The 22,887-nt window shown below is 45.4% G+C and overlaps 1 protein-coding gene across 4 annotated transcripts in view; it reads right to left on the bottom strand.

Moving 5' to 3' along the window:
- Positions 1-22,887, bottom strand: part of SMARCA2 (SWI/SNF related BAF chromatin remodeling complex subunit ATPase 2) — a 164,445-nt gene that overhangs the window by 45,866 nt on the left and 95,692 nt on the right. For all 4 annotated transcript variants that reach the window (XM_084899466.1, XM_084899469.1, XM_084899468.1 and 1 more), the window contains exons 25-27: positions 19,047-19,274; positions 16,593-16,670; positions 11,045-11,263 (exon numbers count right to left, since the gene is read on the bottom strand). In XM_084899466.1, coding sequence (XP_084755592.1) covers positions 11,045-11,263; positions 16,593-16,670; positions 19,047-19,274 — 525 coding nt within the window. The remainder of the gene's footprint in view (positions 1-11,044; positions 11,264-16,592; positions 16,671-19,046; positions 19,275-22,887) is intronic.

The following is a 22,887-nucleotide window of genomic DNA, read 5'->3' as shown; positions in this document are numbered from 1 at the left end:
CCAGCAGCCAGGAGACGAGAGCCACCCCTTCCCGGTCTGGAGGCCAAACTGCTCAGGGAGGCAGCTGCCTTTCCCCGCTCCAGGGTCTGGGCGCCAGGGAGGGGAAATCGTAAGTAACGCCCCGAGAGGCATGACCCTGAAACACTAGCATGAAGTAGGAAACACTAGGTTTAAACTGCGGATTTCCTGAACGGCTAAAAGCCCTCCAAGTTGGAGCTTCTCACCATCTATTTTAATCTCTATTAATTCCCATCTGTGTACACTTGGAGACCCGCTCTTGACAAGCTCTTCAGGTTGGCTAAGTGTGCACTATTACCTCTAATAGCATCTCTCAGACGTGGCTCTTAATTGCACTAATCAGGTGGGCCAGCCACGATAGGAAGGAATAAAAACTTGACAATTAACACCGTTTCCCCGGGTCCAAGCACCGTGTGGGGCTCAATCCACTGATGTTCAATGCATGGGCACTGCTTTTAAACCGTCTCCACGAATGGACCCGCTGGTAAGAAAGCCTGGGCTGACCGTTACTAAAACCGTACTGAAAAGTAAAAGCAAAAGCCGCTTCACAGGATTCGGGAGGGTCTCCGGATAGGTGGGAGGGACCCTGCGAATCAAAGATCGAGCATCTCAACGCAGGAGGGTCGGTGGCCTGCCTGAGGTCACACACTGAGCCGGCAGAGGGGCCAAAACCCGCAGGCATGGGAACCAGAGCAGAGAGACTCGGGAGCTGAATGAGCAGTGCGGCTCGGTGGGCTCGAGGTGACAGAGCCTATGGGCTCGTCCCAAAACACATTCAGCAAGTGAACGCTCTTTCCTCCTCTCCTTCCTGCTTATTTCTTCCTCCTCGGCTCCACCGATGAGCCAGGACAGGGGCCTCTTATCCACCTTGTACCTCTGTCCTGGCACTCCAAACCTTGCATTCAAGACACGAAGCAGAAATGCTGCTCTTCGTTTCCTGTCCTGTTAGGTTTTCCTCTGAAGTAACTTAATATGTCACAGCTAATACTTAACGGTAATTTTTTTCCTTACTAGCTAACTTTTGGAGGAATCCTTACATGCCAGGTTCCATGTTACACACGTTTAAACTTCAGAAAACTCCAGGAAGGACTTTCTATGAGGAAGCTAGGCACTGGGGGGGGGGGGGGGGGGGGGGGGGGGGTCACATTGCTCATTCAAATCCCAGTAGAGCTGGGATGTGAACCTTGTGCATCGGATTCCAAGGCTCATGTGATTAACTGGTCTCCTCAGGTCCCCAGCTGGACAGCCGTCACAGTCGCGGTGCTGACACCCGCTCAGGCAGGGAGGGGCACAGGGACAGCAAAGTCGTCCCTGTCTGTCCCCAACGTCCTTAATTATCCTCTCTCCCACCCCATGAGTGAGGGCAGGTCACAACGAACACCTATGTCAAAACATGTTACATTGTACACCTTAAATATACATACTTCTTATTTGTCAAGAAGAATACAAATTTAGTAAAGAGCTTATATGCATCCTAGTATATGCATAACCCATGGACACAGTCAACAGTGTGGTGAAAGCCTGGGACAAGGGGTGGGATTGTAGGGTAGAAGGGGTCAATGGTGGAAAAAAGGGGACATCTGTAATACTTTTAACAATAAAGATAAAATTTTAACAATAATTAAACACATATCTAAAGACTGCTTTCTTCCTGTTGCCTTATTGATTTTAAGAAAGTAAGGGACAAAACCAAAATCTTGATTCAAAAAAGCTGACATGTTCCTAAAACCATCTATTTCTCTGTAGTAGTTTGCTCCATGGAAAGATAATGTGCACTTATTTGGGCTGGTTTAGTATCTGTAAGCCGGTTCCAACTTCATTATTTTTGAAAATATATTTTATTGATTTTTTTTACAGAGAGAAAGGGAGAGGGACAGAGAGTTAGAAACATTGATGAGAGAGAAACATCGACCAGCTGCATCCTGCACACCTCCTACAGGGGATGTGCCAGCAACCAAGTACATGCCCTTGACGGGAATCGAACCTGGAACCTTTCAGTCCGCAGGCTGACGCTCTTATCCACTGAACCAAACCGGTTTCAGCTCAAACTCATTATTTTTAATGACTGAGTTTGATTTCAAAGAATAGAACTTGAGACCAGAAATTCCAGGCATCACAGTTCTAAAACAATAAATTGAAACAAGTCTTTCTCACTTCTCAACCTTAAATACATATTTCAGTTGGCCCTCGGAGGATTATTCTTTTATTTAATTTACCCACCTGAATTTTGACAAGAGGGTGTGTATTATGATACAATCACTGTGAAAGCAATCTAGCCAATATATTTAAGAATAAAACGAAAATCGGAAGAAAGTTATAAAGATTCACTTGCTACTCTCAAATATTCCCCCAAACAATTCACAATTCTTACTGCCATTTAATTAGTTCAGTAAGGCCTTCGAAAGTACTGAGGAATCTGGAATTCTGCAAAACCCAAATCTATTTACTGGGACCTTAGCTCTCCCTTGTGTATAAAAACGGAAATGCAGCTTGCGAGAAATGATGCACCAGTAAATCTGATGGATGACCCAGTTTTAAAACTAAAAATGCCACTTAATAAAAACCAAAAAATTAAAAATTAAAAAAAAATATTATGTAAAAAACAAGGAAAGATCATTTAAAGCAACAAAACAAAAGAAGTATCAAGCTATTGGGTGTTATGCACATTCTGCTTTAGATAAAGAATTCAAAACAATCTTGCCAGTATAAGATAAAACATTTTAGGACAAATAAATATTTTATTTTATTTTATTATATTTATCTTATATGTTTATTCTATATATTTATTCTATTTTATTCCACCTCACAGAATCACTGATGCTTTCAGCAGCGATTCCAGCCGGGAAAGTCCAGCCCTGGTCTCTGATTTCAGGCAGGATCAGGTTTAACCCAGCCCAGTCAGAGGTAGGACATTGTCCCGTTTCAAACATTTCTACAGAGAGAAAAATCCTCTCTCTCTCTCTCTCTCTCTCTCTCTCTCTCTCTCTCTCTCTCTCTCTCTCTCTATATATATATATATATATATATATATAAAGAAAATATTTTGTTATGTCTCACTGTGTATTTCAAAAGAATTTCAAATATTCTGTTTATAATCCCAATGCTGTAAACTTTCTTCATGCCATTTCTAGTTCTTTGTGACTAACTCATGTTCTCCTCAGCCTTTTCCCGTTGGGAGTCTGAGCAGGGGCTGGCTGTGATGCAATGCCAAGGAAGGCATCTCCTACACTTGGCGTGCTGGTGTTCCGTAGCTTTTAAATCCCATAGCGAAGTGCCACTTATTATCCCCCTTACTATTAGGTGGTTTAAGCATCCCTGACTTTGTTTTCTCCACTTTGAGCTCTGGGAAAGAGGAACCTCAAAAATCCTTCTAGTGGTCAGTGGGCATGACTATGAGGACCCCATTCAGGCACCTAAATCATGGGGTGCTCGTTCTGCTGACAGACTGGTGGAGGAAAGAGGGTGGTGTTCGGCATTGCCTCTCCCCAGGGTCCTTATGGAAACGCTCTGGCTTCTAAAACTAGCCCTGTGTACAGCCAGCTTTAAAGATCCAAGGAAGGGCATGTTAACCACCATCATTTACATGACATGGCTTGGGGCCCAACCGGACCGGACACTGCAACAACCCAGAGGTGCCCTCCTCCCCCCTCACCGGGAGCTGACAGAGAGAAGCACCCTCCCGCTCACGCCTAAGGACCACACAGACACCAGCAGCAAAGAAGGGCTTTTCGCATGGCAGTGTGCAGACATCAGATCCGCTGTGGAACAAAAGCATGCTCTCGCAGGAAGCTCACTCCCTCCGTCAGGCTGGCAATTAAATATTACACAGAACACATAATTCAGATTGCACTCCAATTATCTCCAAGTGCTGGAGGGCACAAATCACTCACTCAGCAATTAGAGGAATTCCGGGATGTCACTGAATGTTTGGAGGAAGGGGAGGATTCTGAAGTTGGCAGAAGGACCAAAGAACAGGAAGAAGAGAAAAGCTAGGCATTCCGGGATATGCCCTCACCCCAATTTGACAGAGCCCCTGTTTCAATAATGATTGCAATACCAGAAACATCACAGTCATTGTGCACATGGTTAAAGTTAAACTGAGAAAAAAAAAACAAGAAAAAAAAAAACTGGCCCACAGGGCTCATCAGGCACCTGCCAATTTTGGTCCATGAAGCGGATGCTCTCAGACATACAGAAACAAAAGATATTTTTCCAAGGAATTATTGTGTGTGCACAAATACATCATACATGATTCATCACCTGGGTACACCATGGGAAAGCTATAAAAATGGTACTGCATATAATATTTTAAAAACCACATTCATATTCTCTTTCACAATTTCTAAAGGGCCGATTCCCCGCTCAGGGGTGCTCCTCAGGGGGCTCGGGGGTAGGATAAAGTTGGCATGTGAAGACTAAAAGACAGATGACACCTGTGACTTCCAGAACCAGATGTGTGAGCAGCCCTGCACCAGCAGCCTCTGCAGCAGGCTTTGCTGACTGAGGAGTTTCCTCAATTCCAAAGGCTCTTCCCAACCAGGAGCTAAGCCTGGTGGACAGGGATCCTCAGACCTGTGGGAGGAGCCGGTGCAGAGGCCGCTGGCGGCCTCGGTGTGGGGGGAGAAGCTGCAGGGTGGGGGGGGGGGGGGGGAGTGTCAGGGGAGTGAGCCTCCCAGCAGAGAAAGGAGCTCAGAGAGGCAGGAGGTCTGGCCTGAGGATGCTGCCACCTGTTGTACAAAAGAATCTGTGTGGCCTTTGTCCTGGGTTTCCGGCAAAGGAGTTTCTTAAACCCTTGGAATTTCCTGAGGGATAGCTGTGCCTCTGTTATGTTAAACAGGCAACTCAAGGTGGGTCCAGAGGCCAGTTTCCACCTTTACCCAGATGCCTTCTTGGGAAAGAAGCTGGGACAGGCGCGCCCAGGGGGAGAGAGAAATAGTCCACAGCACACATGAATGTGGAACTGACTACCCCAAAAAGATCAAGTTCACTGGAGACTGGCTAAAAAGAAATTGGAGTTTCCTCAACGGAAACAGGAAGTTTAAAACAACCTATAAGCCTTTACGCGCCCCCCCCCCCCCCAACTGAGCTGTGTTGGAAATTGTGATCCTTTTCGTTTAAACCAACAGTACAAATACAGAAAAAATGTTAAAATCTTCCAACTAAACAGATGGTCTAAAGGACACTGTGGGAATTTTTAGCATAATATGGTTATAAAATAAAACCTGTTTGTGATGAAACCATAATAAAATTTTAAGAGAAAGTGGCCATGTCATATAACTTACCTTTAACCTAAGTGTTCTGAGGCTACCTAGCCACCAATATCTTACTTTGCTGGGCTCACAGCCGATTCTGGTGTAATTAACTAGTTACTGATAATAGGAAAGTTGCTCTTAATGACATTACAGGCCTATCCAGTGTTTCCCAAACTTTTGACATATGTGTACCCCTTCTATAATTTTCGTAACGCTGAGTACCCCTCGTACTCATGAGAACGTAGAATTAGATGCAGCTAAGCACGGTGCAGTGCATATCCCCACCAAACTCCGGTGCAACGCGTAGTATCTCCACCAAACTCTTCCTGTACCCCTGGGGGTACGCGTACCACACTTTGGGAAACACTGATGAGCAGCTTCACCAGAAGCTACAACTTTGCCCTCCCAGGGGCCCAGAAAAGGGGAGACAGACAGATGCATGCCCAGTAAAGTTGGGGTGCCATCAGGAAGGTGTTTACTGTCAGCCACACTTGAGAACAAAGGTCATTGGCCAGAATGGGCGTGGCCACTGCAAGGATGTGACATTTGGGATAGTCCATCCTCTGAAGAAAGGACTTCTTACTCGTGCTCTTGCCTCTCTTGGGACTCTGGGCTCCTGGGTCTCCCTCACATTCGCCCACAGAGCCCACGGCCATGCGGACCCCACACCCAATGGACTAATGGAAGGCAGCTTGCCTGATGCCGAACGGATGGGCTCCAATAGGGAAAGGAAACTGTGGGCACTGGTCTTGCTTCTAGTTTTGCTGAAACCCCAGCTAAACTTCTGTGACTGGGCTAAGAGAAATGGGACTCTGGGATTTTCCTTGGGATATTGTAAGGACTCCAGCCTGTGGATGAAAAGGGGCCACGGGCTAACCTGACTGGCTCAGAGAAGGCCTGCCTGGCAGCCTTGCAAAGGTACAGGCCTACAGTACCCACAAAGGCTGGTCTAAAATTAAAACTTTTTAAATTAAAAAAGCAGTTTACAGTGGGTAGTCAGTCCTAGGCTTTGTCTTCCCTGACAAAGATCAACTTTGATCTTAACTGAGCCTGTAGTCCTCTTTTATCTATGACAACGTGCATTTGGAATGTCAGGGTTAACTTGTAACTTCCCTTTTCTGATTGTGCCACTTGCTTCCCTCAGAGCACAATCCATGCACCCCGGAGAGACCAAAAATTTCTTTATTGTTACTGTTATCTTACTGTTGACTGTTAACTGTCCTGTATACAGGTATGTATAGGAAGCAAGTGTCTTATCATTTTACTTTTTATGCAATCCCAGAGGCCTTCCCCCCTTCCATTGCTTTCCTCCACCTCCCTAATCTATCACCAATGGATTTCATGTAACCCACTTACATCTCCTCTTTTGATTGTAATTTACAAAACAAACTGAAAAACTGCCATTCTCACGATCAGTATCACAATATGTGGAGATTCTGCTTCCCTGAAACCATCGACAGTTTGGCTCAAATAAACTCAACAATTCTTTACAGGCTTGAATGTTTCTTATGTTAACAACCCCCGGCATCACAGCGGGGAAGAGGACCCCTGACTCTATCCTGTAACACAGCCAGCCCGCAGTTCCCAGGCTCCTTTGCAGTGAGGGTGGCCGCAGGACTGAGTCCTAGCCAAGGGAATGCGAGCAGAGATGACGTGGAGCCTCCAGACCAGACCCACCCCATGAGAAGCCCACACCCACCACGCCATGGGGCCTTCCCGGCTCCAGCTCGCTGGGACGGGATGTCTAAGCTGGCAGAGGCTCTGTAGGCAGGATCCCTGAATGGCCACATGGCGGACAGCTGTCCCCACCAACCAGGAATGCCGACCGTGGACTGACTTCCATGTGAGAAATAAAAATTCCACTGACTTTTTTTTTTTTAATAGGCCCATGCATAGGGCATGCTTAGGGTCATCTGTTGCCGCGGTGAACATTATCCTCTTACACATCAATCAGTGCGACTGCAACTGGGCTATCAATGGGCGCTTACTCTTTGCACAAGGGGCTAAGTTCTAAACAGGGGTCTTCAAACTACGGCCCGCGGGCCACATGCAGCCCCCAGGGGAGTCTGATCCTGCCCGCCAGGTTTTTTGGGCAGTGAGCGCAGCCAAGGTGTTACAGTAGGAATTAGTAGTTCATATAGTCCGGCCCTCCAGCTCTCTGAGGGACCGTGATCTGGCCCCCACTTTAAAAAGTTTGAGGACCCCTGAATCCACCAATCAGAGAACCAGGCAGGTCGGCAACTAACAAGAAACTAGGAAGCCGGGTTTGAGCTGTGCCAGAAGGACAAGCAAAGCCGTATGAGAACACAGCGGAAAGCGTGATGCGTGCGGAAGCATCACAGCAGTGCTGGCAAGTGAGCGGGGCCTTGAAGGATGAGCTAAGTTCAGAAGAAAGAGGAGGTCAGGAAGTTCATTCCAGACTAGACATGCGTCTTCAAACATTTTTGTCCAGTGGGAAGTGATACTAAAAAGAGAAAAATATATTGTTCTGTTCACTCCAGGGACTGGAATCCAAGACAGCGAGGAGCAGCTACAGGGAGAGGGCTCATGCAGAGGGAAGAAGATGGGGAGGGGCTCCGCAGACAAGAAGGGGAGTGTTTCCTGTCGGGATGGCCAGCCTCTTGGCTCGGGCTCCGCAGACACTGGGATTTAAGCACAGGATGGAGAGCTGCTCCATTCAGCTGCCTCCCAGCTCTGGGAGTCTATGTACGGCTGACGCCTCTGCCAAGCAGGCTTTGGAGAACACTGCCAGGAAAAAGAGGAATCATTGTAGCCCTGCTACAGCATTTCTTACACCCTGGTGTCCCTGCCAAGATCCCTTTCGAGGCTGTGTTGGCTGGGTTTCCTCAATGTGCTCAATCTTAAGCCAATGGAGAGCAGCTCTTCACATGCAGGCCCCTGAGAACCCCTTGAATATCACTGTAGGACCAGTAAAGCTTAGTAGGCTGATTCTACGCAAGAAGAAAACAAATGGCAGTAAGCTCCTATTTTGAGTGCTGAGGCCACAGGACATTCTGCATTGGTTTCTGGCTAACAGCAGGTTACCAGCTCATACCGAAAATGGACATCTGGTTAGAGAAAGCCTGGATTTCAAAAGAAATTATTACAATAGAGCTATATTAACCTGTTAAACGGGGAGTTCCCTTTTTAATGACGCAACCTGTAACGGGCGCGTACTCTTTCACTAGGACGTGTCAGTACGTCACGCCCGGAGGACGTAATTTCATATTATTTTTTTTTTATTTATACTTAATGAAAATAAGTGAAATATATATATATTTTTTGTTTATTTATATATATAAAGCACAAAGGAAAATACAAAATTACAAAAAAAATAGAAAAGAATACAGACAAAAAAAATGGACACGTCAAATTAAAAAATTATAAATTTTACAAACAATGATAAAGATTACAAAAAATAGCCGAAACCGGTTTGGCTCAGTGGATAGAGCGTCGGCCTGCGACTGAAAGGTCCCAGGTTCGATTCCGGGACCTTGGTTGCCGGCACATCCCCAGTGGGGGGTGTGCAAGAGGCAGCTGATCGATGTTTCTCTTTCGTCGATGTTTCTAACTCTCTATCCTTCTCTCTCTTCCTCTCTGTAAAAAATCAATAAAATATTTTTTAAAAAAAAGATTACAAAAGATATATACTGTCCCTCTCGGGGCGCAACATATATTTCAAGGACATATTCATACGTCCTACCCTTTCCCGATATTGTTTACGTTTGACGTATTCATAGGTCCCGCTCGGTTAACAGGTTAAGGACAGTTTTGACCTTCTTGGGTGACTTGGTATCTCACAATGCACCTTAGGTTGAAAATGATGAACATCCATTTCACAGTGTAGTTTTGTAAAACAAACTAGTTTTCCATTTCTAGATGTGTATGTTACCGATAAAAGGAAGTCCACGAGATACACCAGAAAGAGAAAGGCAACCTAACATCACTGGTAAATTAGTGAGTTTCCACTTTCCTCTTCCAAAGTTATAATTTCATTTCACAAACAATCATTGAGTCTTTACTAGGGGCTAAACACTGTGGTAATCATTCATGATAGAAACTGAATGAAAAAGAGAAAAAATGAGATATTATAAACCTATACATTATCTGAGATTCATAGTTATTTTTCTTAAGAGCCTTTCCCAATGATTACTTAAAAAAATAAAAAAAGTTCAGCTACATTCTTACCCAATAAACAAGGTTATTTTCCTTGTAATATCTGGAGATCATACACATATAAAAGAGTGACTTTAAAATGTCAGCCTATATTAATATCTCATCTCCTATAATAGTACTCCAGGTACTTAATTCATTGCTCAAATAAAAGAGAAAGGGAATCCATTTTCCTGAACTCAGAAATGATTATTAAACAAACACAGATCTTTTCACATTATAGAATGAATCTTTGTTATACAGCTGATAACCCCACAAAAGCGAAACAAAATAAATCCATAAAGCCGTATTCTGGGGCCGCCTGGATGTTTGGATACGACGGTAAAACAATCACACACAAGTTACATTTCACAGCCATTGTTCAACCGTAAACATGAGCGATGCTTTCCTAGTCTCTCTATCCTGAATACCACAGACTTCCATCTTTTTGAAGATTAGATCACGTCTCTCTCATCATACAACATGCCAAGTAAGTCACATCTCTAGTGGCGCCAAGACCTGCGTGCTGCTGACATCCAATCTCGAAATACCTCCCGTGGCCTTTTTCAACCCACCAACCTACTTACAGCCCGGGTCCTAAAATCTCTGTTCTACAAGCCTTGGGAATGCCATTCCCTTCTGAACAACTCACAACAGCCTCTATTTTGTTTGGTTTTTACCCAACTGCATTACTATTTCCAGCCTGCATTTACTGGCCCTGATTGGAATGCATGTCCCAGACTGTTGTCTGTCTGTCTGTCTGTCTGTCTGTCTAGGTACTCAGTCTGCTCCCACCAAGGGGAAGGAGGGCCAAACCTTCCCCGGAAGATTCACACTGGCCTTGGCACTCAGACACCTGGCTCCTGGGAGCATTTTTATACTTTTGTGCTCCCCAACAAACCTTCTGAGATTTCATTCCTCAGAGTAAGAAATCAACATTCGCCAAACCAGGGGGGTGGGGGGGAATCACCCTGAACTAAAGAACAACACTTCTAAGCATAAGGGACCCAAGTCCCAGGCCCCGGACTGTGTTTGCCTTGGACAGAGCAGATCTTACTTCAAATGAAGGCGTGGATCCTGTTATTTCTAGCCAGCGGTATGACCCTGCTTAGTCACTTAACCTCTCTGGGCCTCAACTGCTTTGTCTGCAAAACCGAGAGAATACAAAGGCACCTTCTGGCTCTACTGAAATAAGGATGCAGTTAGCAGAGGCCTGCCCCTGAACCACCTTTACAGGCCTCGGAAAAGTAAAACTCTGATTCAAGACCATGACGTGAGCGGGTCCGACTGATGAAAAAGACCCCAAAGGCCCCTTTCCACATTTTCGTTCTGACTCGGAGAGAGTGAGGCATGACCAGGCAATTGGTCGTAAAACATTAGTGGGTCTCATAGCTCTAATAATCCTGTGCTTCCAATGGCCAGCTCAGCTAGCCAAAAAGGAAAAAAAAAAAAAAAAAATTCTCCACTATATTTCACGGAATGAACGATTCCAATGCGACAGCAGAATGACTTTCTCTAAGCTCAGCAGCCATCTACCCCCCTTTTACTGGGGACGGGGCCCCTGGCTGCGGCCAGCCAGCAGGAGCCACACGGGGCAAGGCCAGGGGCCCAGCCACACCTACCCGCAGCCACTGCTTCTCGGTGAGGGCGTCGCTGTAGTCCACGTCCCGGCGCTGGCGGGAGCCCCTCCCAAATATCTTCTCCTCCTCCTCCTCACAGGTGAGCCGCTCCACTTCGGCGTCGTCCTTAATGATCCAGGAGGGCAGCTCGTCCTCCTCCATGAGGCGGGGCTTGCGCTTCGGGTTGCGGGCATCCTCCCTGCGCCGGTCCATGTCCATGCGCTGAGGGCGAGAACAGAAGGTCCACCCGTGAGGGAGGCGCTCCGACCGGACAGCACAGCGGACCTCACCGATCGCCTCCCACGGGGCGGGGACCCTCTCAGCTTGTCCTGCCCATGGGGACTCTCTCTTCTGGAGGCTCTAGTCTCTTCCCTTCCTTCGTACCCATGGCCCTAACCGGTTTGGCTCAGTGGATAGAGCGTTGGCCTGCGGACTGAAAGGTCCCAGGTTCGATTCTGGTCAAGGGCATGTACATTGGTTGCAGGCACATCCCCAGTAGGGGGTGTGCAGGAGGCAGCTGATCTATGTTTCTAGCTCTCTATCCCTCTCCCTTCCTCTCGTTAAAAAAAATATATATATGTTTTAAAAAAAATATTTTTTTAAAAAAATCTTTACAAATTCCTTTTCTTAGTCTATATGTGTGCAAAGCTTCCCCTTTTAATAGTGAGAAGATTCAAACTGGTATGTATTTAACAAATATGAGCCCTGCTGATACAATCCATTGCTGCCCTGGCATAAAAGTATCCTTCAAGTATTTTTTTTAAAATTCTAATCTATATGGCTCAGGCTTTTGATTGAACAACTGGGAAATAAAATCAGCTACTCAAGTGTCACTAACAGAGTGGCCACTACCCTCGGCTGGACTTGGACATGGGGAACATAAATGGTTTGATCAGTTGGTCGGCCATGAGTGTATTAAGTTTTCAGTATGCCATGGGCTCTGTGAGGAATGTCCCTCAATTCCTTAGCTTTTAAAGTTTAGCTCTTACGAAAATATTATACCACGAGAATCACACCTCAGATATAATCTCATCTCCACTGGTCAAGTTATTACGGAAATGGCTCTTTTGTATTCTTTTATAACCTTCAAAAATGCCTATTTTCCCATGCCCTGTGCACTTATAAAGTGCCACAAATATGGTTTTGATCTATAATTAACAATTTGATAGCTAAAGAAAGCAAACAAAATCTCCAGTGAATTGCAACATACCATATATGTATATGTATATATATATGTATATATATATATCACCAACTGATGTGCCATTTCTACAACTGAATAGACCATTAACCATTAAATGGTTTACCTTTTCCCTCTTTTTTTCTTTGGTTCAATACAATTTTTCTGTAAGAGCTAAAACTGATAACAGAATGTAAGTGAAATTTCTATTCAAATCCAAAACTGAACTCTAGAATCTATTTAAAAATTAAAGTTCAAAGCCCCTTAGACAATGCTTAAACATATTTGGAAATCACTATATTCCCAAATGGGTGGGCTTGGAGCACGGCAGAGGCTCACTGGGGGATAAATGTGGCCATGCCATTTATGCCATTGCCATGGGCTAGAGTTAGCTGGAGAGGCTGTTCAAAACCCTACCTTCTGCTGCTTTACTATCAGAAAGGGATCCACCAATCTGTTATTAGCACACAGAGGATGCCTTGTTGACACTCAATCTACCCATCAAGGGGCCTCTTAAGGTAATTTTAATGGTTGTTAGATAGCTGAAAAGAAAAACTTTTTTTTTTTTTTTTTTTTTTTTGGTAATGTGCTATGCCAGTGGTTGGCAAACTGCGGCTCTTTGGCCCCTTGAGTGTGGCTCTTCCACAAAATACCACGGCCTGGATGAGTCTATTTTGAAGAAAGGGCATTAGAAGAAGTTTAAGTTTAAAAAATTTAGCTCTCAAAAGAAATTTCAATCATCGTACTGTTGATATTTGGCTCTGTTGACTAATGAGTTTGCCGACCACTGTGCTGCAATGAGATGACAAAATAGTCACTGCAATTTTTGGTTAGGCTACTACCGTTACCTATACCAAGATCTGTAAAATGACCTGCCACACACTGTCCACATGGGTAAAATAAGTCTTTGCTGATACGAAAGAAAACAAACTACGCTTGCTTTTTTTTCCCTTTTAGGAAGGTTGATGCGATTTTTAATCAGCTAAAAGTTCTGATGACTGCATCTCTTCCCAGAGGTTTCTACTTGCAGAATTCCGGTACACAATCCAAAATTGATATTTAAATAAGTCTTATTTATTGTTCAGATATTACCTGCTTATATTTGTCTTAAAGCCCGCTAATAAACCTTGTGCTAACAGGTATTTTTAAAAGTACTTCTTGCCTTTGTAGGGAACATAGCAACTAAACGCTTAGTGTTTACATATTAGCAAAATGTTTCAGATATGTACCTTGACCACTCAAAATCTTTTTAGGTAAAATTCACAGGTAGTCAGTATGAGAGATAACTTTCTTCACGTCACATTTTTAGAAGATAAATGTTCAAGAGAAATGTTTTATTTTTAAAGAGACTATCTGCTTAATTTGTTATTTAACTACAGTGCCTGTGGTTTTAAAAAAGTTTGGGTTCATTTTACAGAGAACTGACTCTTTTATAATAACGAATAAAGAGTTTAAATACTGAAATCCAAATCTAGCTCACATTCCATTGTTTCTCACTAAACTTTTTAATCAGAGTAGCTGGCAAGGATTCAAATTTGATTTCCTGCCCCCTGGTGGAGGTGTTCGTGAACGGTGAGTTAGAAAGGCAGCCAGCTGAATATAAGACTGAAACACACTCAATGGACTACACAGATATTGTATCATAAAGTACACCTGAAACTTATATAATGTTTTCACCAATGTCATCCCAATAAATTCAATGAAAACAACAAAAAACAAAAAACGAACTCAAAAATATCCAAAAATGAGAAATCAACCTTCTAAGAAACGAGAACATTCACAAAATCAAAGTACCTACAAAAAAAGTGTTCCTTAACCACCTTCACCAGTTCCAGGCCTGTTTTTGCACGGTAACATAGTTCCAGATGAAAAGCCTTGGCTAGACATTCGTCCCCCCCTCCATCCCCCCCCCTCCCCAAACGTAAATACAAATTCTACAAATACCCAGCCCAAAAGTAAGAAAAAAGTCCTCTTTGCTCCTTATTTTGGGGCCCAATCTGATTCCTACAAGGGCAGGCAGCTTACCCTTTCAGGGTCTCCGGAGGAGCAGGTGAGGCTGGAGCGGGGCTGAATGCCTACCCACCAGTGAGGAGCCCGGGAAGCAAAGGGCTTCCCACCTCCGGGCTCCCGGGAATCTACATTTCAATAAGTCCCTCCGGGGGAGGAAAGATGCCTATTTCCTGTGTGTATCCCTAGCAATCTACCTAAACAGAGGCTACACTCCGTAAGGGTGGTGACCAACAATACTAGTTTAAGACATTTAGGTTTTATGAGCATCCCGCGTAGACCATGCTTGTTAATGTCTCTTTTTGTGTGTGTATCAGTTCTCTCCAAAATGGCCCGACCTGGGCAGGGTGGTTCATGTAGAAGGGGGGAAATGTGCACATCCCAGGTTCGGAGCTATTCCCATGGCTACCTAAACGTTTCCTGAGAAAGAATGGAATGTCTTTCATCCCGAATCATTATGTGTGGACATAATCATTGTTCCCTAGACAGAAAACGCCAGATCTCAGAAATAACCTCAGCCTCCACACAGCTGGAGTCCCCTGCTCAGACCGTCTGGGCTAGGCTAACAAGGCGGAGATTGCAAACCCTGTGGGTCATATTTGGCCCACAGTCCTGTTTTGTTTGGCCTGCAGTGTTATGTAATAATAAAAAACTGAATTTAGCTGCAAACATTTTGAAATCCAGAGATGACATGTAAAAGCCCACATTTCCAGCGCCTCTTGAAAATCTGGAATGCCTAGCTTCGTGGGGCTTGCAGCTCTGTGCCCTTAGACAAGGCAGCTCTGGTTCACACCACCCACCGGTCCCTGTCCACTTGCTTCGCTTATGCAAGTTACCTGTCTGAGCCCCAGGGGACTTCTGCTTTGGGGGCTCTGCTGCATTCAAAAGCCAGGGTGAGAGTGGAGATGGATTCACTCACTCCACAGTCAGGCTACATGTTATAAGTTTGGAAGGTGCTGGAGGGGGAGCCTCGCAAGTTTGTATATCCTTTGTATATCTCAACTGATGTCCTGACAAGGCCTGCTGCGTTGCAAATGCCGCCACTCACTCGATAAATATTTATCGAGTAACTACCTGATGTCTTGAGCATTGAGGATAAACAGGTAAATAAGATTGCTATAGCAAATGCCTTAGAAGGTAATAAAAGCTTACTCCTGAGAGCTTCCCTTCTCATGGCCAAGGGACTTGCTCCCACCCATTGATCTTTTTTTTTTTTAAAAAAAACAAAAACATCTTGCTTTTTTTTTTTTTTTTTAATATATATTTTAATCAGCTGCCTCTCGCACACTCCCTACTGGGGATGTGCCTGTATATGCCCTTGACCAGAATCGAACCTGGGACCTTTCAGTCCGCAGGCCGATGCTCTGTCCACTGAGCCAAACCGGTTTCGGCCCACAAACTGATCTCGCAGCGGGCCACACTCATAAATCAAAGTCAGGTGTCGGCAAGATTAGATGAAACATCAAGGTCGAAACCACGACCATTAAATCCTCAAATGTCAAGGTTCTTTACATCTATCTGCTTTGTGCCAGTAAAATCCAGCCAGTTTTGGCCTTTAAGTGAAGGCTACACCTTGATGCCCAAGGGGAGGGTCCCATTTGCTCTCAACAACAAGAGGCTCCACCTTGTTTTCTAGTTGCCCACAGGGGGCACGCTTGTTTTGAGTCTGTAAGGAGACAGCTAGGGAAGAGCTGTGAACCCTGCCCTGGGAGGAGGGCAGGTTTCCAGAAGGATGCTCTCCGCCCGCCCTCACCCCCCCCCAGCCCCCATTAGAGATGACCTGGGTATGAGGGTCTGTGGTCAGCTTCCAGTCCACTGTTTCTATGGAGATGTGGGCCTGGTATTGCCCACTCTCATTTTTTTTTTTAAAATATATTTTATTGATTTTACACAGAGAGGAATTGAGAGGGACAGAGAGTTAGAAACGTCGATGAGAGAGAAACATCGACCAGCTGCCTCTTGCACACCCCCCACTGGGGATGTGCCCGCAACCAAGGTATATGCCCTTGACCGGAATCGAACCCGGGACCTTTCAGTCCGCAGGCCGACGCTCTATCCAGTTAGCCAAACCGGTCCTGGCTCATTTTTTTTTTTTTTTTTTTTTTTTTTTTTAAGAGAAGCCAGAAATTGGGATTTTTTTTTTTTATGTTGGCAACAAGTTCAAAATTTTACAAAACGCTGCGAAGGCCAAACAAAACACGGCCGGCAGGCTGATCCCAGCCAGCCAGCAGCCTGTGAACTGAAGGAGGGGCACAGGCTTCAGAAACGCAACGCCGCCAGGCACGCAGGCCCCGGGCACCTGGCCTCATAGCAAAGGGGGCGGGGGGATGCGGCAGCTGTTTCCGGGGTTTTCTATAATATTACCATGAAAAGATCAAATTCTTCTTCTCGCCGAGCGATCATTTGGTTCAGGGTCTCGTCGTCCGGGACTTCGTCTTCTTCCTGGGGGTGAGACAGAGAATGATTTCACAGGCGGAGGGAGGGCGGGCGGTGACTGAGAGGGAGGCACAAACGGGTGAGGAGAACCTGCTCTCCAGGTCAAAGAAGTTTCCTTTGTTCCTCAGGCCGGAGAGGAGAGAGAAGGCTCACGGGGTGCGGTCCTTGCCATCAGTATTTTCCAAGCTGTTCAAACCCTCTTCCAAAGTCTATTTAGGGAGGGCTGTAAGAAATCCTGGTACTCTTGGGCGGGAACCTCGATTCCCTTACTTTTAAAACAAATTACTTAACGTCTCCCTGCCTCAGTGACCTCATTTGCAAAATGGGTGTGGCATTTACACCAGAGGTTTACATAAGGAAAGCCACAAGAAAAAAGTGTCATTTTCAAAGCCTTACAAAAACACGAGTATGGGAAACTTTTGAGACTAGGCACAGAGCAAGACCATAAAAATCATAAATATGCAAATATCCAGCCTTTAAGGTATGTTTAGTCAGTGTATACCAGTGCGCATTATTATGCTAACGGTGAGACGTGTGAATAGGACAACTGAATAACAAAACTCCTATAACACTATACTTAATTAAAGCAATTGAAATGAAGTAGAAAAGGAAATTTAAGGGCTAACATTTTCACGTTATATTATGTTAAACGAAGGAACATGATCTCTGCAAACTCCTCAGAAACCAGCAGTTCTTGAGCTTTCAGAAATGCTACCCTATGACTGGCTACACTTTTAAAACAAGGATTTTAAAAGTTGGGCATATCCTATGGAATGTGACCTTGCAAAATTATTGTTATCACATGCTGAGTGAGCTTGTTAAAAAACCGAATGGGCCAAAACCGGTTTGGCTCAGTGGTAGAGCGTCCGTCTGCGGACTGAAAGGTCCCAGGTTCGATTCCGGTGAAGGGCATGTACCTTGGTTGCGGGCACATCCCCAGTAGGGGGTGTGCAAGAGGCAGCTGGTTGATGTTTCTCTCTCATCGACGTTTCTAGCTCTCTATCCCTCTCTCCTCCTCTCTGTAAAAAATCAATAAAATATATTTTACAAAAAAAAAAAAACACCGAATGGGCAGTACGACAGAGGGGAGAAAGAGGACAACCCAGAATTCTGAGCATCCAATTTCTTAAAAAGAGGCATTTTGGTCTAGAAAGAGTGTGAGTGTACAGACAGCTTAAATGAGGTGACTGTGGGCTCCCGAGATAACATAAAGTGAACGCAATTCAATCAAGTGAAAAAGGGATGTTTTGAAAAATGGTCTATGCTAGTTTGTCTTTAGATTGACTACAGTCAGTGTGCCCAAATATCCCACTTCATGTGACACAGACACAGCCGAGCTGGGGGTGGGCTGGGACTCAGTACAGAGTCCGTGCAGAGAATTTCTGGAGAGGAAAGAAAGCCACAAGAGAGGGGGTGTCCTGCTCTGCTCACCCTTCCCCGGAACCACGCTGGCCTTCCGCTGCCCATGCCTGGGGGGCCTGCACGTCCCCACGCCCCGATGAAAAGCTTCCCTTGTCAGCCGGCGGGAAGCCTGCCCGCGGTGGCCGGACTCTCCGGGAGAACAAACCCAATGGGAAGCGGGCAGTCACTCTTCCTGGGGTCCATGTGCCCTAGCCTGGCAGAGAGGGCAGCCCACGCAGCCCCAGACACTCAGGACCAGAGCCTTTGACTGCCGTCTCCGTGTCCCCGAACGCCTTCACATCCAGCACAGGCCACCCAGAAAACGGTAACGTGTCCGGCATGCTGATCGCCTGGCAGGTGTGTGGAGCCCCTGCAGGCGGCTCAGAGAAGTGAGATGCTTGGATGTCCACTCGGGGCTCCACCCTGCGCCCCCCTCAGGGCTGGGAGAGATCAACATCTCCCCGCCAAGCTCCAGGCAACCCTGCCTTCTCCCTAAACCGGGGCAGGTCCTCTCTTCCCAAGGCTGGGGAGGCTTGTCCTACAAAGGACGGGAGTGCTGTGATCTCCGTGGAGAGACAGAGGGCTCTGCGGGATGGAGGAGGGAAAGACAAGGAGGGTCCCTCCCAGCGCCGTCCTGTCTCATCAGCGGGCCTGTCCCTGACAGGGGCCTCTGCATTCTCCTCACCCCCCCTGCAGACAGCAGCTCTGGCAGCACCATAGGCATGCTGGCTGCGCCTCCCGGAGGAACCAGGGAAGCATCTCGGGGGGCGGCCCAAGCCTTGAGGTGCCTGTGGCAACTGCTTTGAAGACACTCTTGGAAAACTCACACAGGCTTTCTGTGCTGGGGATGGAAGATGGCAGCTAATTTATTCTTTTTCTTTAACGCGGGCCCAGGAAGTTCTTTAAGGAACACAGAGGCTGCTCCTAATGGCCGGAGACCAAAGGCCGCTGATAGGTTTCACGCAGGTGCCTCTCTCATACCTCATTCTCCTCCTCGTGCTCCAGGATGGCCTGCAGGAACGCCCTCCGCTCGTGGCTCGAAGACTTCTGGTCGAACATGCCCGCCTGGATCACCTTCTGATCCACGTTGAGCTTGTACTTGGCGGCGGCCAGGATCTTTTCCTCCACGCTGTTCACCGTGCAGAGCCGCAGCACCCGCACCTCGTTCTGCTGGCCGATGCGGTGGGCCCGGTCCTGGGCTTGCAGGTCCTGCGGGTGAGAACAGGGCGCCGTGAGGGCCAGGTGCCTTGATGAGCCAGCAAACTAGTCACCTACCGGGAGGGAATTGTGGGAGGCTCACTTGACTCCACCTTCACTGATGGAAGATGTTGCTTTCCTTTTTAAAATATATAAGCTCTCTTCTTTGGAACAATTCAAGGCCCTCGTTCCCAGTTGAGGGAACCTGGGTTGAAATTAGCCGAGCCAACCTCAGGCTTTGAAATCCAGGTCTGAGGTTGTTTTTATCTGTCCCCAGGTTCACCATCAATATTAATCCCTAACTAAAAAATAACCCAAAAACCAGTAAATCTGATGTTACCTACAACTAACTTTAAGTTGCAAGAATCACCCATAAAGTGTTAAAACGTCACTGAGCCCAGCTGGCGTGGCTCAGTGACTGAGTTTCGGCCTATGAACTGGATGGAATCCCTGTCAGGGCACATGCCTGGCTCGATCCCCAGTAGGGGGCGTGCAGGAGGCAGCCGATCAATGATGGTTTCTCATCATTTATGTTTCTATCTCTCCTTCTCCCTTCCTCTCTGATACCAATAAAAAAAATATATATATATTTTAAAATCACTGAGTTATACATACATACACATACATACATACATACATACATATATTAGATATACAGTGATTGCTCATGTAGCAAATTCCTGGGATCTAATTCTGTTAAAGATTCAAAATTTAGCTTGGGGAGTGAAAAGGATTCCTAGTAGACTAGTATACTGGTACTATTTTTTTTTAAAAAAAACTTTTTGGGGATAGATATTTGGCACTATGTATCAAAAGTGCTAAAACTGGGTATGGCCCCTGACCCAGAAATTTCACTTCTGAAAATCTGTCCTAAAAAAATAATCATGGATGGGGAACAAAGATATACAAATAAGGATGGACCTCTCAGCATTATATATTACTAATAGTGTTTTTTTTCTTTTTTAAAAGCAGAATTAAGGAAACATTAAATAATAAAATATTAAATAAAATTAGCCTTCAACTATATGCATATACCAAAATAGTATCATAAAAACTATATTGTAGAAGATTTAATGACATAAAGCTATAAGTGAAAACGTATATATGAAAACAAGTGAGATATGAGTGTGTGTATGTGGGTATTTATACCAAGAAAAGGCAGAAGGGCAAACACCACCAAACCAATTATTGTTTATATCTCCAGGTAATAAAATTATAGGTGTTACTAAATGTTCTTCATTTTATTTTCCTGTTGCTTTTTTTTGTTTGTTTTTCCCCCCCTGCTTTAAACATTTATTAGTCTTCTAATAAGAAAAGGGTTTTGCCCAGCCGGCATGGCTCAGTGGTTCAATATCAACCTATGAACCAGGAGGTCACCGTTCGATTCCCAGTCAGGGCACATGCCAGGTGGAGGTTTGATTCCCAGTGTGGCAGCCGATCAATGATTCTCATCATTGATGTTTCTTTCTCTCTCTCCCTCCCTCTCTAAAATCAATAAAAATATTTTTAAAAGAAAAGAAAAAGATTTTAATGAAATCTTTAAATAAAATCCTTCATAACACTATGGAGCAGTTACCTCGTTTTAAGGCAACAATAAAAACTTGGTTTATCAGTTTCATTCCTTCTGGTCCAGGGGGTGTCCTCTGGGGAAATGCTAATTAGTTGTTTCATGGTGCCCCCCATTAGACCTGTATACATTTTTAAGGCGAAGGTCTGATCCCTGTATGCTGTGTCCCTGGCACTGACTGGGCACAGCTGGTGCTCCACAGCTGTAAGCCCATCCTCTCACCCGGACGGGTTTCCTGTCACCAGGGCGGGTGGCCCAGGGAGGCAGCAGGCCGGGGTCTGCCCAGGAGCTCTGGCTTTGCTGCTGGGACCTGTACAATCAAATGACTAATCAGGCAAAAGTTTTTCCTCAGAATATTTGAGCAATTTAATATAAATATTGGACAGCTGAACCATGAACGCAGCTGGGACTCATCCAAATTCCATTATTTTCCAAAGAGGAGAAAGTGAGGTGGATAATTAAAATCTAGAGGGGGGAGGGGGAAATCCCTAAACTTCATTTTCAAGCCTTTAGTTCAATCGTCTCTCTAACACGTCGCTAAGCAGGAGCCAATATAGCAGGTTTTATGTCATCAACCTCTTTAAAAAAAAAAAATATATATATATATATATATATATATATATATATATTCTATTGATTTTTTTTACAGAGAGGAAGGGAGAGGGATAGAGAGCTAGAAACATCAATGAGAGAGAAACATCGACCAGCTGCCTCCTGCACACCCCCCCCGCCCCCCCCCACTGGGGATGTGCCTGCAACCAAGGTATGTGTCCTTGACCGGAATCGAACCTGGGACCCTTCAGTCGCAGGCAGATGCTCTATCCACTGAGCCAAGCTGATTTTGGCATGTCACATCAACCTCTTGACTGTCTCCCAGAACAGGGTCAGACACCACTTCTACCAGGAGCCCAGGAGCCCCGGCTGTCTGGGCCCAGAGCAAACACTGGGCAACTGTTCTCACCAAAAGGCTGGTTGGGTTTTTTTTCTCTCCAATTTTACTTTATATTTTCAAGTGTGAAAATCGTTCTTTGTTTGCAGGTCCTGCAAGTACAGGTGGCGGGCCGGACTCGGCCCGTGGGTCACAGTTTTTACCCCTATCCTAGAAGAAGTGGGTAAACCACAGAACAGTGGATGCAGGTGGCAACAGAGTGGCAGGTGAGGAGGCAGAGGGTGTGGGACATCCACAGACAGCGTAAAAAGGTCTTACACTGTCGGGCACTTATTGCAATGTTTCGTTTTTCTTCTGTGATGGTGGCAGTGCTGAGTGCCTCACCGTTTCTGGTAGAGTGGTGCTTCTTTGTTGTCTAAGGCCCTCTGTCAGTTTGGAAAGTGGCAAAAATTAGATTTCTCGGCTGAAGAAGTTTATGCAACGTTAGCCTGTGAGTCCCTGAGCCAGAATGCCGGGGGTGGGGAGGGAATTGTGACAAGGAAGTAAGTGTTGTAATTACTGAATGGATGATTAATATTTCTGAGGTCTTGGTGGTCTGAAATTTCCTCACAATGATTTGGGTGTGATTATATCTGGAGCCAAAAACAGCCCGAGAAGAAGGCCTCCGAGGTGACTCTGTGGTTGGCCATTTTGTAGGAACATGGCTTCAGTTCCATGGATTAAAAATGAAAGTACAAACCCAGGTTTCCAATCCACAGTTTGGAGATAAAAAGTCTTGGTAACCCTGGGGACTTTTATGGCTAATTCCACATCCCTGTTCTAGCTTTGCTAATAGGGCTTTCAATTAGCATCTTTAAGGCTTCTATCTATACTCTGTCCACCCAGATAAAATAAATTCCCTATTTCATCAATATGCCTTCATTGTGATTCACCACCATAAAGAATAATTCCAGCAATTTTTTTCCCCATGTATGAAGAAGCCAACAAGGTAAAAAAAAAAAAAAAAAAAAAAAAAAGAGAGAGAGAGAGAGAGAGAGAGAAAAGTTCCACAACTTTCATTGTGGGAGCTCTGCAAGATGTATGCAGGGGTTCAGGGTAGAAAGAGCCAAAAGCCAGGATGCAAACCCAGACCCAGGCAGACATGGGTGTGAACCTGGCTGTGGTTCTGG

This window comes from Pipistrellus hanaki (genome assembly GCF_964339955.1).
Source record: "Pipistrellus hanaki genome assembly, chromosome: 11".
Lineage (NCBI taxonomy): Eukaryota > Metazoa > Chordata > Mammalia > Chiroptera > Vespertilionidae > Pipistrellus > Pipistrellus hanaki.
This window is presented reverse-complemented; position numbering and strand designations above follow the sequence as displayed.